At 43.5% G+C, this 16,836-nt stretch overlaps 1 protein-coding gene across 3 annotated transcripts in view; it reads left to right on the top strand.

The window, feature by feature from the left end:
* Nucleotides 1-16,491, top strand: part of Ncapg2 (non-SMC condensin II complex subunit G2) — a 64,138-nt gene extending 47,647 nt beyond the window's left edge. For all 3 annotated transcript variants that reach the window (XM_021653073.2, XM_021653071.2, XM_021653072.2), the window contains one exon: nucleotides 9,573-16,491. In XM_021653073.2, coding sequence (XP_021508748.1) covers nucleotides 9,573-9,624 — 52 coding nt within the window. In that variant the 3' untranslated portion in view covers nucleotides 9,625-16,491. The remainder of the gene's footprint in view (nucleotides 1-9,572) is intronic.
* Nucleotides 16,492-16,836: the final 345 nt, after the last annotated feature.

Genomic DNA, 16,836 nt, shown 5'->3' on the forward strand with positions numbered 1-16,836 from the left:
TACCTCAACAGAAAGAATCCCCTCCCACGGAGCCCTACCCATATGCAAGGCAGGATAGTCACGTGGAGGCAGTTAAAAACCAGTGTAAAATGTGGAAAGCTATTTCAGAAGTTTCAGAAATGTGCCAAGCAGCTCTGGGTATGTGGGATAGCATTTCAGTGATGGGGAGTACAGTTTAGGAAGTCCTTACTGCTCCTTGCACCATAGGGCCTGTTGCTTTTATAAAAGTTACAAATAAATGATAACTGAGGAATTTTAAAATACAAAACCATTTCAAGAATAAATAGGATGGGGAAATAAAACATGAAAGTAATAGACTACATGCAACTCAGAAGCAGAGAGAAGCTGTTGGGAGGAAGGAGAACAGCGGGAGGAAAGCAGGGGGGGGAAGAGGTGAGGAGGGAACTGGAGGGAAGATAACTGTGAAACTGCTGTGGGGAAGCCCATCACTTGTATGCTGATTTTAAATGGCACTTCTGGGGTTTTGGTCAAGTTGGGGTATACTGAAAGTATGCTGAGGTCATTGATGGTCAGATCCTTTACATAAATGCTACAGTAGAATTCGTGTGTAACTTATGCATACCTTCTTGTGTACTTTAAAATAAATCACCTTTAGATTACTCATAATGCAGTGTGGATACAGAGGGCTTTGAGCAGTATTGCAACTACAACTTCTCCTTGCCCCCATTCTTTTTTTTTTTTTTTTTTTTTTTTAATTTGAAGCCTGTGAAGGGCAAATTGTATTGTCCATCTACTCTTGGGAGTGGGGCCTGCTCTGAAGTGTGGTCAGCTTCCCTGGCATAGAAGGGTTATGCCATTAAAGAAAATTGTCTCCTAGCACCAACCCAGTGCCACTGGCTCCTCAGCTAGTGGAGGGTTTCCTTGTCTCCTCATTGTCCCCTTCATTTTGGGGTTTCTGTCTGGTTTGAGCTTATGCATGCTGTCACAATTACTGTTGAGTTTTATGGACAGCTGCTTTGTTGTGTCTGAAAATCACTATTTCCTTAAAGTTATATATAGCACTCATTTTAAAAAACTCTACTTTATTTGGGGTGTTTAAGACCCTAATCTCCCTTCCAAACTCCTACCCCTACATAGGAGAGAGAAGGTTAGTGGGGAGGGCGGGACCCTTTACTTCTCCAGGATGTTTAGGGTCGATGGGTTCTTTCAGGGCTCTGTACCAGTCTCTATCAACCACAAACACAGCCAGCAGTCCAAGTCGCTGTGCCCTGAAGCGTTTCTCTCCCTCTGTCTGCTCCAAACCACCACACCATTTGTCTCTGGTCTTTCCAAACTGCTACACGCCACAAGCTCTCTTTCTGGGCTCTCAATTTATATCCTCCAGAGCCATAGACCATGGCCCTCTCCATGCTGCATGGGGCATGCCGTTACCAATTGGCAAAAACCATGCCCCAAATGGGATAATTAACAGGGATTTTAGCCCATCTAAAATACCAAACTTGGAATTAAAACAAAAACATGTACATAACTGAGTTTACAAAGAAACCCAAACTTCCATTACAGTTATATAATCTATATTTTATATAATCTTTCTTCCCACTTTATTTAATCCTTCTTCACTAATGATCCCTGAGCTTGAGGGAGAGGGGCTGTAACACGTATTTTCCATTTAGGGCTGAGCACTCCAAAGTTTCTTATTCTCAGCTTCTTCACTAGTTAGTTGCCATCACTGCGAGAAGCAGCTTCTCTGATGTGGCTTGAGAGATGCACTGAATAAAGAAATCATTTGATGTTGTTCTAATGTTGTATCCTTTTAGCAGAATGGTTTTAGGTTTTTCCATAGCATCTGTAACCTGTCTAGCCACAGGTTCTTGGTTCCCTTAACAAAGCTAGGTTTGGCTTTCATTTTAGGAAGTAGGCTTTAGATCTAAGTGCAGAGTGGCTGGTTATTCCCATAACATTCATGTCACTATTCCACCAGTGAGCAGACTTGTCAGGGCAGTCCTTACTGTAGCTTTCAGAGTTCCCAGCTGGATAAATTAATGTTACTTCCATCTTAGTAGCACGCATAGTGCCTTCTAGCACCATGAAAACCAGTCAGAAGGGATAGAGTTTCCAGTTAAGTACCAATGTGTGGTCTCCATGGTGTATGATTCAAGTATGGGTTATTTTCATCAAGAGAGTCGTAAGGCCAAGTTCTGGAGGCTAACCAAACCAATAGCCTGCATTTGGGAATTATGGGCCCTGCTGGCCACCAACTCAGAAGGAGGTAGCCCATTCTTGGTTCTGAGATTTTTATTTGCTAGCCTCTGGTATTTAGTTAAGGTATTAGTCCCCCCATCATAATGTAACTCCATTTATTATACATACATATCTATGTTTAGAAAGTTCCATGGGCTGCTAAGAAGAGAGTTTAGGTAGAATATTCCATAAATGACCATGACTCTGTTTGATTTAAGACATCAGCTGAGTGTAGTGGTGAACTTTTACTCCTACTGGAACTCAGGATATAGGAACAGGTGAGTTTCTAAGTCTGAGACTAGGCTGGTCTCTGTATGACATCCAGGGCTACATAGAGAGACTATGTAGAAAGATTAAAAGAAAAAAATCCAGAGTTTTTCTGTTTAATTTTTGTCTAGATGAGCCTGTCTGTTGGTGAAGTGTTGGGTGTTGAAGCCATCCACTGTAACTCGGTGTGGCTTTAGATGTGGTGCGTTTCTTTTTATAAAAGTTGATGCCCCGGGGCTTAGTGCATACTTAGAGTTGAAATGTCCTCTTGGTGGAGGTGGATTGTTTCCTGTAACGCGTATGAAACACCCTTTCCTGTGTCTTCTGATTTCATTTGTTTTGAAGTTTATTTTGGCAAGTATTTGAATACTTCCTCTTGCTTGTTCCTTTGTTCTCATTGCTTGGAATACCTTTTTCTATCCTCTTAGTCCTCAAGTGTGAGGTGTTTTCCTTAGAGGTAACAGAAAGATGGATCTTGTTCTGCAGTCCGTTACCTGTGTCCATGTCTTTGACCTTGTTCTCTTTTCCTTCTGTGTGTGCTTCACAGATTTAGACTTGTACAGTCCCAGAAGTCCTCCATGTTCCATTCCCAGAATGTTTTTGTTTGATTGTTTTTTGGATTAAGCTTTTTTTTTTCTTTTTCTTTTTTAATTTTTTGAGACAAGGTTTATCTATGTAACCCTGGCTGTCCTGGAACTCCCTCTACACAGCCCTCCACTGTGGCCTCAAACTAAAAATCTGCCTTCCTCTTGCTTCCCAAGTGCTGGAATTAAAAGTGATTAAGCATTTTTTAAATGAATGATTCCTTTCATCCATCTTCTCTTCAGCTTCTCTCTCCTGTCTTCCATTTGATGGATGTTATTGGTGAGACTTTTCCTGTTTACTTTTTGTTTGACAACTTGAGTGTTTTTTTTGTTTGTTTGTTTGTTTTATTTTTCAAGACAGGGTTTCTCTGTGTAGCCTTGGCTGTCTTTATACCAGGGTAGCCTTGAACTGAGAGTGTTTAATTTTGAGGCTCACTTTTTAGCTTTCCTTCAGTGAATTTTTTTGTAGTAAATTTTATTTATGTTTTAAATTTTTTATTGTTTTATTCAACTGTGCCTTCACAGCCCTGATGTAGCCGTTTGTTCATATTCTCCTTGAATTCCTTGGCCATACTTGTAATTGCTCTTTTGCAATCACTTGTCTTATGCATTAGCTGAGGTGCTTTTCTTGGGGAACATTATGGTGAGGGCGCCAAAAACTGGAGCTGTTTAGTGTATTCACGGCGCCTCTGCTTTTGCAATAGGATCTTGACACCTGGAGTTAGGTTGCTGGTAGTTGTTCTTGGGGTGCATATATGACTCACCTTTCTTCACTAAGTTTTTTGGAGTTGTTGTAGTTATTTTTATAAAACTGTTTCTTGGTCTCTCTCTTAACCTGGCTGTCACACAAATAATTGAGATTCTATTATTTTAACAAGCTTCACAACTGAGCAGTTATTAATCTATTCTTAACTCTCTAAGATTAATCTGGTTTCCTTCCAGGCCGCATTCCAGCGATACTTGCATTCTGTAGCTTTCCTGCTCCAGCTCTTCTCTCCTGACATTTCCTGAATCTCTCCCATTGCTCAGTCCCCTGGCTGAATCCCCTACTTCTTCTTCTAACTCCTCCTCCACTGGCTGGCAGGAAGTCCAGCCCTGTTCTCACCGCTGCTCAACAATTGGCTTTAAGCTGCTTTATTGGCATGTCAGGGGACAATTGGGAACAGTGTTTACAGACCATTGAGACAAGAGATTCTCAGAACAAGGATTGCAACCAGATATGGGGTATATAGAAATCAGCATTTGATTTACACAGTAACTTTACGCCTACATGGCATTTTGTTTGTCATGATATCAACCTGTGAGGATGTTATCAGCCGATGCTGTTCGCTCTCCACTGTGTCTGTGTGTGAATGGTGAATGGTGTGGAGTATGAGACGTGGTCTAGGCTTACTTCATAGGTGCAGCTTCTATGTTTAGATTCTTGCAGCTGGTCTTCAAAGTTTGTAGAGGACTCTGGGTTCTTGATTAGCAGGGTCTCAGGCACAGTGGTAATTTGGCAGTGCTCTCTGGGGACAGAGTGCGGGACTTCACGCTGTGCTGAGTTAGGTGACCTGGAGGCCAGTCTGGGGCCCCGTATCTCTGGTCAGGGGCGCAGAACCTTGGTCCTGGGGCATCTTGGTAAATAGGGTGGCTTATTGGCTCTGGGCTTCACCATCTCAAGTTCTGGTCAGATTCCTCACTGTGCCAGATGGGGGTGGCTGATCGGTATGTGGGTAAGAGGAATGGATTTGGAGGACCTACCTAGAGTTCAGGGTCAGTTTTCCCATGATGCTGTGTGTCGTGATTAGTGCAATGGCTGATAGGCAAGCCCAGCAGACAAAATGGAATGTCTGTTAAGAGCATTAGTCAGGCTGGCCATGGTGGCACATGCCTGTAATCCCAGGACTCAAGGAGGAAGGGGCAGGCAAATCCCTGTGAGTTTGAGGCCAGCCTGGTCTACAAAGAGTCTAGGATAGCCAAGGCTACACAGAGAAACCCTGTCTCAAAAAATCAAAAAAGAAAAAAAAGTGTTAGGCAGGGGATGGAGAGATGGCTCCATGTTTGTATCTGTCTTTGAATCTGTTTCAAAAGGAGTTTCATTATACTGGCTTATAGGGTGAGGTCTAAGTGTCCAACCATAGTCCATGAGCCTGGATGTCTCAGCTGGTATCTTGGGAGACAGCAGCTAGTCTTTAGTGTGTTTTGGAATCCTATAGAATTTAATATTGGCAGCAACAGGATAAACTTGCCGTTAGAGTGAGGGCACACAAACAAAAAGCAAAATGTTCTTTTTCTATGCCGTTTTATGTAGGCTGTTTCTAGAAAGTATGACTCTCCCTTCCTCTGCCTCCCAGTTTATCTGGATCTTCTTACTTCAAATAATCTGATTAAGAAAATTGCTCACAGGAGTGTCTAGCAGCTTGGGTTTTAATTTATTCTAGTTTGTACCCAAGTTGACAACCAAGAGCCAACTCAGCAATTAAGATCACTGGCTGTTCTTTCAGAGGCCAGAGCTGGATTGCCAGCACCTACATGGCAGCTCACAACTGTCTAATTACGGTGTCCAGGAATCCAGCACATCTATCTGAGGTAGTGTCTCATAGTCTTCACCAGAGCAGTTACCGAGAAGGAGTACACTCGGTACCCAACAGCCACTGCAGCATGGTTCACCCTGCATGGCCTGCCCTCTAGATGCATTGCCCAACGTAACATTTCCCTGGGCTACAGGTTACAGGTACATGCCCCCACCTCCACCCTGGCACGGCCTGCTGCCTCTGCTACCTGCCAGGCCAGGCTGGGTGGGGCCGAGGGTCCTCACGCTGCCAGCAGCCTTGAACCAACCCATTGCACACCAATCGACTCCTCGGTCCCCAACGAGATAAACCAAAGATAAAACATTTTAATGGAGTTGGAATAGAGGATTACTCGCTGGAGAGAAAGAACTCTAAAAATTAAGGGATGACAAGTAAACACAGTAACTGTAGCTTTAGAGGACGTAGAGCCCCATGCTGCGATCTGGAGGCCTTTGTGCTGGATGAACACTAATCAAAGTCTCCAGCTGGAGCCTGTGGGCTTATTATGTGTGGCCAGGTACAGGAATGAGCAGTCTCCAGGAAAAAAGGTCCTTTCCCTGACAGTCTACTCCCCCATGGGATTGTGTGGAATGTGTGGGTCAGTCTGAAGGTTGTGAAGGAAATGCCTTTCTTAAACTGGTGACTGTTTACCACATGATGTCAAGGCAGATACACTCTGCTGCTGTGTATTTAGAAGAAACCCAACTCAGTTCTGTGACCTTCCTATGGCTTAGAAACTTGTTGAGAGATGACAAGATAAACATTGCATTTCAGAGAACTCCTGGATGAGCATGTCTGCCAGATGTCCTGTTACCTGCAGGACATTAGGACTACAAGCTAGAAATGTTGTTTTCATGGAGTGTGGGAACAGTCGCAGCATATGGCAGTCAGCATGTTTTTGCTAGAATCTTGTTTGTGAGGATAGGGTTTTGGATGTTGAAGAATGAAGACCAAGGCCCTTCTTGCTAGTACCTTCTACCTGTACTCACATATCATGGAAGGACCTTAACAGGTTTAATACTGATAGATGCTTTGCATTCGTCTCCATGGCTTCTGCAACTTTCTGCCATCAGCCGTCCTCCACTGAACTGTTGCCAGCGGGGAGGAGCTCTATACGGAGAAAACACTCTCATTTGGCAGGGCTCAGTTTTCTCCCCAGCAGGGCTGGTATTTGGTTGTCTGGTCTGTTAGGGGCAACACAAAGTTGTTCCTATTGTGCTTTAATGGCTTCCCTTGCTGTAGAACATGGGGAATTGGGCATGTTTTCTTAACAGAAACACTAATGTTTGCCAAAAGACTTGCATTGACGTACCAAGCATGTTGTATTAACCACTTTCATAATCACTATGAGGATAGAGTGGTATGTCACTCCAAGTTATAGAAGTAGGTTAAAGTCTGTGTTACATCATGGATGCTTACCAGTGAATTAATTGATGGACTAAGCCTATGGCAAGCGCGAACTTGCCAGTACTTGTGTGTGGCTACTAGCACCTTTGCTGTGAAGGTCTGGAAGCAGGGTACACTGATCAGTGGGCATTGATTCATTTATTTTCCTTTATAGAAGTGTAGTGGTCCTTTTAAAAGATTATTCTGTGGCAGGATGCTTTCATAGCTTGTTTAGAAGTGTTCCTTTCACCAGTTCTGAGTAGACATGTGTGGATAATTAAAAGCAATTCATTCACAATTACTTCTACTTTTTAATAAAAGTAATATTGTTCTTCTGTCTTTCTGTTCCATGTTCCTGGCATGTGGTATTGCCGGGACAGAAAGGCTGTGTGTCCTCCCTGCTGGTGCTCAGACTGAGGTGTCACATGTTCGCTGGGTCACTTGTTCAATGCCACACTTGCAGACCCATGGCTCAGGAGTCTTCTAGTCTAAGGTGGTGCCACTGCCCTTCTCTTCCGGAAACCCGCATCCCCTCTGCTTCATCCTTTAACTGCCCTTATTGTGGCTGGTCTGTTTATGCTCCAGAAACACAGGGAACCAGTCCTAGGGACAGCAGTCTCTGGCATTGGAACAGTTATGCCAGGGTGATCTGTGAGTCAGGTTGGCCTGTGCAGGTCCTGCTGGGTGTCTGAGCTGTCGAAGGCGGTAGAAAGGGGTGGCACTGCCGTGAGGCTAACCTAACTCTTCTCCCTCCCATAGCAGGCAGTGAGACTCATGAAGGTGCCAACATGTGCTACTCTCCCTGTCTCAGCAGTGGATCCTGGGCTGGCATTCTGTATCCCCTGAGGGCCTGCAGTGGGGCAGAGGATCCTGAGTCAGTAGTGTTAGAATAATGGTGTGGACCATGTCCTAAAAAGCTGACGTGCTTCTATGTCAATACCATGTACTTTTAATTTTTCCATATGATACGGGGGAGAGGGCTCCTCTTTTCTGGGGGAAAAGGGAGAGAGGAGGGGGAGAGAAGAGGGACTGGGAGGAGAGGAGGGAGGGTGCGCCCTTGGGATGTAAAGTAAATAAACTAAAATTAAAAAAAAAAAAAGCTGACCTGGGGTAACACCTTTTAAGCTTTGCAGTTGGGAGAGCTTTGGGCCACTTCTGGTATTTACAGCACAGGGCAGCTACCTTCTGCTGCCTGTGAGATCCTTGCTTCCTCTGCTCCATCTCTACCCGAGAAGTGTTCGCTCTAGGTGGGGCTGAATCCTTGTGGGTGCCTCTCAGGGGACAGCAAGAGCTCTGAATGCAGGAACATGGTAAGTATGCAGTAAGATACTAATGTGAGTGAGTCTTTCAAAGACAGTCTATTTGGCCGGAAAGGGCGATCTGGGTGTCTGTTCCCCAGAGACTGTAGAGGTACCCATCACATTCAGTACCAGGAACTGAAGAAACCTTGTGAGTCAAAGGGAGAGGTGATTCCAAAGACCTCCTGACATGGACTCTGCGGAAGAGTGACTTAAAATATACAAGTGCCTACATAAAATTCCTGACCCACAGGCAAGGGGGAATATAGTAAATCCCTTTTCTAGGTTTTGCTGCTTTTGCAGGGGCTGCTGAGCATGTGAGTGGCGGTGGGTAGCCAGTGCCAGTGGGTAGTCGTGTCTGGTGGTGACAGCTGATAGGTAGTGCATCCATTTGATTCAAGAGGTATTTTGAAGAGGCTCTTGCCTGTTTTCTTTCTGCTAATGTTACTGTGTGAAATCCGAAATATTACCCTTCTTTGTTTGATTATAGACAGGTGGTCAGTGCACCAGGCCGGGGGTACTGGCCATCAGTCTTCTCACAAGGGACAGTCACATGACTTCTGCAGGCTCACGATGTTAATTTGTGGAACTTTTGGGGTTGGCTGGGGTTAGTTTGAGGATTATCTTAGGAGAGAGTACTTGGGACCAAACCACATATGCCAGTGGTAAGTAGGAGTGTCAGCTGACAGGGAGAAGAGGGAAGAGCACAGAACCTTGCATTTTGTAAATGGGTATGTTTATATTTGCAGTGACAAACTGCAGTGATTTACAGAGGAGCGGCCTGTCCCTGGTTCTTAGATTAGAATAGACCCCTGAAAGGGAGGAGAGAGATGGTCTTAGTGTTCCCATCACTGAGTTTTCAGGCAGCTGGAGGCAGAAGGGATGGGCATCGTAGCAGAGTATGATGGTAAAGGTGGATGGTTTTCATTTTCCTTGTTTTCTCATATTCAGTAAAGAGTCAGGACTAATGCTGGGTGGGAGAAGCCACATTGTGTGTTGTGTACCTAATGAGGAATCGAATTCAGAAAAGATTAGTACTAAGCAAGGCATTCTTCGCTGGGTGCACCAGGTGGGCAGGCGTTACTGAGCCTGTGCCTGGGCGCAGCTACCAGGCCCCATGGTACTGGGCTCTGCAAAAGTATGGAGCCTGGTACTGTACCGTGCTCTGTGCAGGTCAGAGGCTCATAGATCACGGCTGTTTTTAAGTGTGTCTGCTTGCACACCACTTCTAAACTCTGCTCGTTTGGAGGGAACTGAATCTGTCTTTCTTTTTGTTTCAGGTTCCTGTATGAATCGTCAATGAGAACGTTGGGAGAATTTCTGAATTCATGACAAAACCACAATCTCTGGGGGTGTAGAAACAGAAAGACTCTCGGAAATGAAATGTGTGTATCTTCCTTGCCTTTTTAAAAGATTTTGTCAGACGAAGCCTGGAGGCCTGAGTCTGCTAGGAACACAGCCAGGTCAGTAGGTCAGTAGCTACCCAGAGATGGAGCCCAGTACAGCCATGGTGCTCCACCATCCAGTACAGCCATGGTGCTCCACCATCCAGTACAGCCATGGTGCTCCACCATACACACTGTGCCTTTAATCGACTCGCAGAGACAAAGAGGGGGAGAAGACCGGCAGGCAGCACAGCGTTCTCCCCCAGGGGCCTGGGCAAAGCTTATGGAAACTGTGGCATGGGGCAGCTCTTGAGTCCATTGGCCTATGACTTACCCATTATTTATTATTTGTGATGAAATTCTCACTGGAACAGATTTCTCTTTGGCTTTTCAGCAGGGCTGTCGTTAGCCCACACAGGACCTTTGTTCAAATGATGAAAGAATCCCTTCGTCAAGATGTTTTGCTGCCATCTGCTGTGCAGTTTGTAACAAATATACACAGTATAGAGCACTGACATGAAGTGTCTACTTACTGTATTTCACAGAGCTCAACTCAGCTTTACATCTGAGCTGTAAGTTTTTACCTACTCTAAAGGCAGCAGCCTCCTTCCATAAAAAGTCTTTATCAGATCAGAGAAGACTCCTTGTTTGAGTGTTGATGTGTGCCATGCACAGTCATGGATGGAGCAGGAATTAGGGAAAAGCCTATTAAAGTGGAATTGCGGAGGACCTGGGCTAGGAGTTCGTTGTGAGTGATTGTCGGGTCTCAAGGCCGCCGCAGAGTGTTGCTCAGTGGATTCACGTGCCCAATTGTCCCTGTTTTCTCTCTACAGGTCTGTGGCAGGGGCACAGGCCTTTTCCTACATTGGTGATTATAGGCGAGTAAGCAGAGAACTCAAGAGCTAAATAACGGGTAACGATATAAAAGAGGAAAAGGATCTGGTTTAAAAGTGACATGATGTGAACCACACATAGGCAATGACAACAAGTTTGTGTACTTCATTTAACATTTAGCAAGTGGTCCTCTGTGCACATGTGGAGAAGCCATGGCGCCAATACCGTGGTAGAAGGCTCTTTGGAGCCTCACAGCAGGACTAGGCTTCGAAAGCCTCTTTTACCCCCTCAGCAGCCTTCCTTCCCTCAGCAAAGACTGGCAAGTGGGCTTCAGTGGCCTGAACTCAGGGTAGAGAGCTTGGGGATGAGTGCATTGGGGATGGGAGATGTACGCAGGAGGTGGTACAGATATAAAGTAGCCAGGTAGAGGAGAATTTGACATCACACGGGATTAGACAGTTAGAATTGAACCAGTTTGTCTTCCAGACAGCTATAATGACAAATTGAACAAGGATTTGCAGGAAGTTGGCAAACTAACAGAACTTGCCTGTTTGAATGAAATAGCTGTTGTAGTGTGCTGTTTGGAGGATCATTTGCAGAATGAGAAGACTTTGCATGATGACTAGCATGTCTGCAACTTACTGAAGACCAGGATTAGGAACTAAAATGTTAGTGATGCTTTTGACAACATGAGCAGATCAACAGTGAAGGAAAGATTTTACAGGAAGTTGGCTTTGAGATTATTGAGACAAGAACAACCACTACAAGAAGACAGAGCCTTCGGTCCTCACGTGCTTCAGAAAAAAATGTCTCTTCTGGACAGAACGCAGATACACAAAACACCTCATTACAGTTTTTTTGCACTTGCTTCTGGCCAAATAAATGAGAAGCCATTGATTACCCTCCACCTCTTGGGACTTTTAAAAATAATCATGTTTGGATTGTTTTAGTTCTCTTATTTTTGTGAGGTGGTTCTGTTGAAGAAAGAAGGAAGACATAGTGAAGATGTCTGGTCCCTGAAAGTTAGCTGTCAGATGATTTCAAAATTATAGCTGGGGCTAGAGAGATGGGTCAGAGGTTAAGAGCACTGGCTGCTCTTCCAGAGGTCCTGAGTTCAATTCCCAGCAACCACTTGATGGCTCACAACCATCTATAATGAGATCTAGTGCCCTCTTCTGTCCAGCAAGCATATGTGCAGGCAGAACATTGTATAAATAATAAATCTTAAAAAAAATGATAGCTGATTTCTTAAAATGTTCTGCTTTTACATTGATGGGTGGGACCTACAATACTGTACATTTTAAAAGAGAAAAGGAACATCAGTAATATCTTGCTTAATTTATAGAGCAGTTTAGTGTATTCGTGGTACTTTGAGGTTTTTAAGGATTGTTGAATGCTGATCCCTTGACATTGACTTTACCTTCAGTCTGAATACTCTCAGGAGTTGAGTTGCACTATTGTTACCCTTGTAAGAAGTAATAAGATTAGGTTTTAAAAGCATTTTATTTCTGTGTACTTGCTTATGGATGGCACAGTTCAGATAGGTAGTGTTATTCCTTGGTCAGGCTATTTCAGTTAAATATTAAGAATGGGTTGGCATTTACAGGCTTATTTTTCTTGCTATTAATCTTGTTGCTAGAGACATGTAAAGAGTGTGGGCTGGTAAGATTAACTTTTAAAAATATTCCCCCTAAAGACATGGCTTTAACTACCTAAGAAATTGGTTATTCATTTCTTTTTTTTTTTTCAGTACATTAAATAATAATGTAGCTTTAAAAATGGAGTTATGTCCATATAGGCCAATACACTCTAAACAAACCTGACATAGGTGTTTTCTCTTAGGCATAAGAAAAATACATTAAAAAAAGGAAAAAAAAAAAAACACCAAAAACCAAGAACAACAACAACAAAGTGTAGATGGACTTGTGGCATGCTAACTGTGGTTAATGTCAGCTAATACAGATTGTTAAACTTGTGGCCACTAAGCATGTGACAGTATATGGAAATCTCTAGACACTGCTCTTGAAAAACAAGCTCACTAATGCATTCGCTTATTTGTTGGAGAATATCCTAGATTTGATTACATTCTGAGCCTATAATACTTAGATTAAAGATTTGGAATGAATGGAATTATTCAGCCAATGTTCCCTCTGTTCTTAGAAAGATAGAAGCGTAAATGTTAGCGCAAATATTTCTGCGACCTCCTACTGACAGGTCTGGTTTATGCCAGATCATTTTCAGGCACTTACGTGGGATCTCTGACAGGTTGTTAACTTTGTAATGTGTGAGACATGTGAAATGCTCATATTTTCTCATATTGTCCCATCGCCAATACGTACATATTGTTAGATTGTCAGAAGTCATCAATAGCTCAAGAAATATTTGTCTTAGACTTTAAAGCAGTACAGAGGGTATAGGTTTTTTTTTTCCCCTCATTGGACTTTTAAGTGAAATTTGATTTTTTTCATGTAAAATTGTATAAAAATCTTGTTGAAAATAGGTTAAATGGCAAAGTTATTTATAAGAGTTTTGTGAATACTTTATAACATTTGAATTTTTATTTGAAATTGGAAAAGTACAAAATAAAGTGGACTTCAACAATCCTGAGTGCCAAGAATAATATTTAAAAGCAACATGGTTGGTGAATGCATTTATAGAATTTAATACTGATATAAAAATGGTATAAAGTATGTCTTTAGGAGTAATTTTTTGCTATATTCCTGTAGCAGAGCAATAGGTTTTCTTCTTGGCCCATGACTTACCTAGTCTTGCTTTCTTGGCCACTTTAACAGTGTCGGCCACAGGTTCCATTTCATAGAGTGGCCTTACATCCAGCCAAAAGGTAAGGTTGGTTATCCCCATAGCATTTGTGCCACTATTACACCAGCCTGTCTGCGGTCAGGTCGTTGTTGTAGGTCACAAAGTTTGTAGTGGTGTGATATAGATGATTGTCTTTCTCCTCTGGTTGTGTGCATAGTGCCTTCCAGAACCATATGTGCTAGTCAGTAGGGGTGGAGCTTCTGCTCGACTTGTCTGTGTTCAATGATATGTTGTCTTTATCAATAGGGCTGTATCGTAAGGTTGTAGAGAACAGCGAGTGGTGTTGGAATCATGGGATACCTTTGGCCAAGTACTCAATAAAATGTAACCCGTTCCCAGCACTGTTCGTTTTAACTTGCTAATACAAGATTTCTAGTTGGCTCATTGTCTCCACATTATATGGTTAATTCCATTTAACTTTCTTTTCTGTGTCTGTATATATTTACAGTAGTAGATTTACATATAATTTTTAAAAATGTCTTTGATGCTAGTTTTTCCTCCTTGTATTTCTTCCTTTACTTTTGTTTCTCATTCCTCCCTTACTTAATCCTCGTATTCTAGTTTCCCCCTTTTTCTCTCCATAAAACTATTCAACTTTCTTCCTTGGGAGAGTCTCTCCTTCCCCTAGTCTTTTTGGATAAAGCAGCACACATCCTACAGAATGGGGAAAAAGTCTTCATTAAGTATACACCTGATGGAAGATTAATATGTAGAGCATATAAAGAACTAAGAAAACCGAACATCAAGAAAGCAACCCAATTAAAAATGAGATACATAGGACGTTGGAGAGATGGCTCAGGTTAAGAGCACTGGCTGCTCTTCCAAAGGTCCTGAGTTCAGTTCTCAGCAACCACCTGATGGCTCACGACCATCCATATTGAGATCTGGTGCCCTCTTCTGGTGTGCAGGCATACATGTAGTCAGAATACTATACATAGTAAATAAATGTTTTTTTTTTTTTTTAAATGAGATATAGAACTAAGCAGGAAGCTCTCAAAAGATAGAACACAGATATCTGAGAAGCAGTTAAAGAAATGTCCAACATTCTTAGCCATCAGGGAAATTCAAATTAAAACTGCTTTGAGATAGCATCTTACACCTATCAGAATGGCCAAGAACAATAAAACAAATGACAGCTCATGCTGGATGTGGAGTAAGGGGAGCACTCCTCCACTGCTGGTGGGAGTGCAGACTTGTACAGCCATGTCTTCAAGTGTGCACTAGTGTGTTTGTTCCTTGGGAAGCTAGAAATACATCTTACAAGATCCAGATATACCTCTTTTGAGCATATACCCAAAGGTTCTATATCCTACCACAGAGATAACTTGTTTATCCATGTTCATTCCTGCTTCATTCATAATACCCAGAAATTGCAACAGCCTAGATGTTCATCAGCTGATGAACATATGATACATTTATGTAATGGAGTATTAGTCACCTGTTAAGAAAAAGGAAATTGTGAAATTTGCATCCTGCTGGCCGCGTGCTGCTTCAAGGCATGGTTTCTGTTGCACCCTGCTGGGTGTGGAACAGTGACTCACATGACTGTGGTTTACACTGCCCAAGGCATGTTGCTGGGTATGGGTGTGGGGTTCATGGATTTGGCTTACATTACCATATACAGCCTTCTGGGTGTGGGTGGTGACTGCGGCGCCTTGGCTTTGCACTGCCTCATGTTTGCTGGTGCACCTCACCATTCCTGGCTCTTGGCAGGGGAGATGGCTTCTCTGAGCTCATCGGTTTTCTCACACAATGGCACTTTATGTCTTGCTGCATTTTCTGACTTCTTCACATGCTGGGTTGGGTCTAGCCCTCCTTTGTTTGTGTTCCTTGGTGCCCCCTTGCCTATTCTTGCTCTGGGAGTTTTGAACTTGTGAGCCTCCTGCTGCTCCCTGGCTCCCACCTTCCAGAACTACATGGCCCTGGTCTCTGTCTCTGACTGCACGTGAGAACCTGCCGTCTAAGTTGTAAGAACAACCGCTGACAGACAGATTGATACTGAACATGTTTTGACAGACAAGTGGATAGGTGGATGGATGGCTACTCAAGTAGATTGCATCATCAGTGAGGACTGAGCCAAGCCCCTGGGACACTCAGGTGCTGACTGTCAGCCCCTGCTATACATATTAGGTGGTCATAGATAAGCTTGCCGGGACTGCTGCGTCCATCCCAGCGCCAGCTGTTCTCTGTGTGGTCCAGGTGAGGATGTCAGACTCTTTCCTTTGTCAGGTGTTCAGGAAGTTCTGAGGCTTGATTTACTGGGTGTGCCTTTAGTGCCCCCATGGGCTCCCAGTCTACTTTGCTAAGTGGCCTCTGTGGTGTGAATGAGCATCGCCCCCAGAGCCTCCTTAGTTAGTGGAACTGTTTGGAGGGGTGTGTCACTGGGGCAGAGTTTGAGGTTTCAAAAGCCCAGTTCCCAGTTAGCTCTCTGCCTCTGAGTTGCAGATCAAGATGCGAGCTCTTTGTTTCTGCTAACATGGCTTTGTTGTGACAGCATGGATTCTGACCCTTTGAGACTATAATCCCAATTAAACACTTGGTTTTAGACGTTTCCTTGGCAATATTATTTTGTCACAGCAATAGAAAAGTAACTGAAATAGGTAAGATAAATTGTCAGTATGCACCTTCTGGTGGTGTGATGCCACATAGAGGTGTGTGTGTGTCTACACCCTGCATCTGCAGCTACTCTCAAGTTGGAGTCAAATGTTCCATGTAAAATGGAATCGTGAAAGGTAGGGTGATCTCAAAACAAAACAAAAAACATTTCATGCAACATGGAATAAGTTGGAGCAGGGCACACAGCCTGACTGCAGTGTCCTCCCAGCCCTGTGAGGGTCTTGGTACCCCGGCTGCCTGTTTGCTCCAGTGGACTACATATTCCCACTTGTCTTACAGTGACTTGGCCATCCCACACCACTGAAGATATCGTGGAAACCTTCAGGTCTGCCGTAGTTCTGACCTTAGAACACATCCCAGCCTTGTTTTCACTTTTATTATTTTGCTTCTGGCATATAGTCACCAACTTGTGGGCATTGTTTTAAATTTAAATTGTCTCTTCCTATAATTATGTTTACATGGTATCAAAATCAGATTTTCAAAACTGGTATAAGAGTGTATTCTAAGCATACCACTTACTCTTATTAAAAAATAAGCAAATGCAGATTTTCTGGTGTCCCTTGTCTCAGATAAATGCAACATACAGATGCTTCTTGCTTTCTTTAGCTTCGGATTCCTGTATCTGGAAAGCGCTTTGCAGCAGAGCGGAGCGTGGCTTGCACCTGTGTGGCCACTTCCTGGGTTGTGGGGCTCTGTCAGATGTCCTAGCAGGAGGAGGATAGTGGGCAGCCTCCTACACATTCCTTTCTGCTTGTCTGCTCTCTCATTGGGTGGATTTCTGAAAGGTTGCCAAGCAGGAAGGCAGACTCCTCCTCCCTCTTGTCTCCTTCCCCCTCCTTATTCCATCTTTTCCTTTCTTCCCTGCCTCCTGGGCAGTCTCTTACTAGGT

Source organism: Meriones unguiculatus, chromosome 7 (assembly GCF_030254825.1).
Source record: "Meriones unguiculatus strain TT.TT164.6M chromosome 7, Bangor_MerUng_6.1, whole genome shotgun sequence".
Lineage (NCBI taxonomy): Eukaryota > Metazoa > Chordata > Mammalia > Rodentia > Muridae > Meriones > Meriones unguiculatus.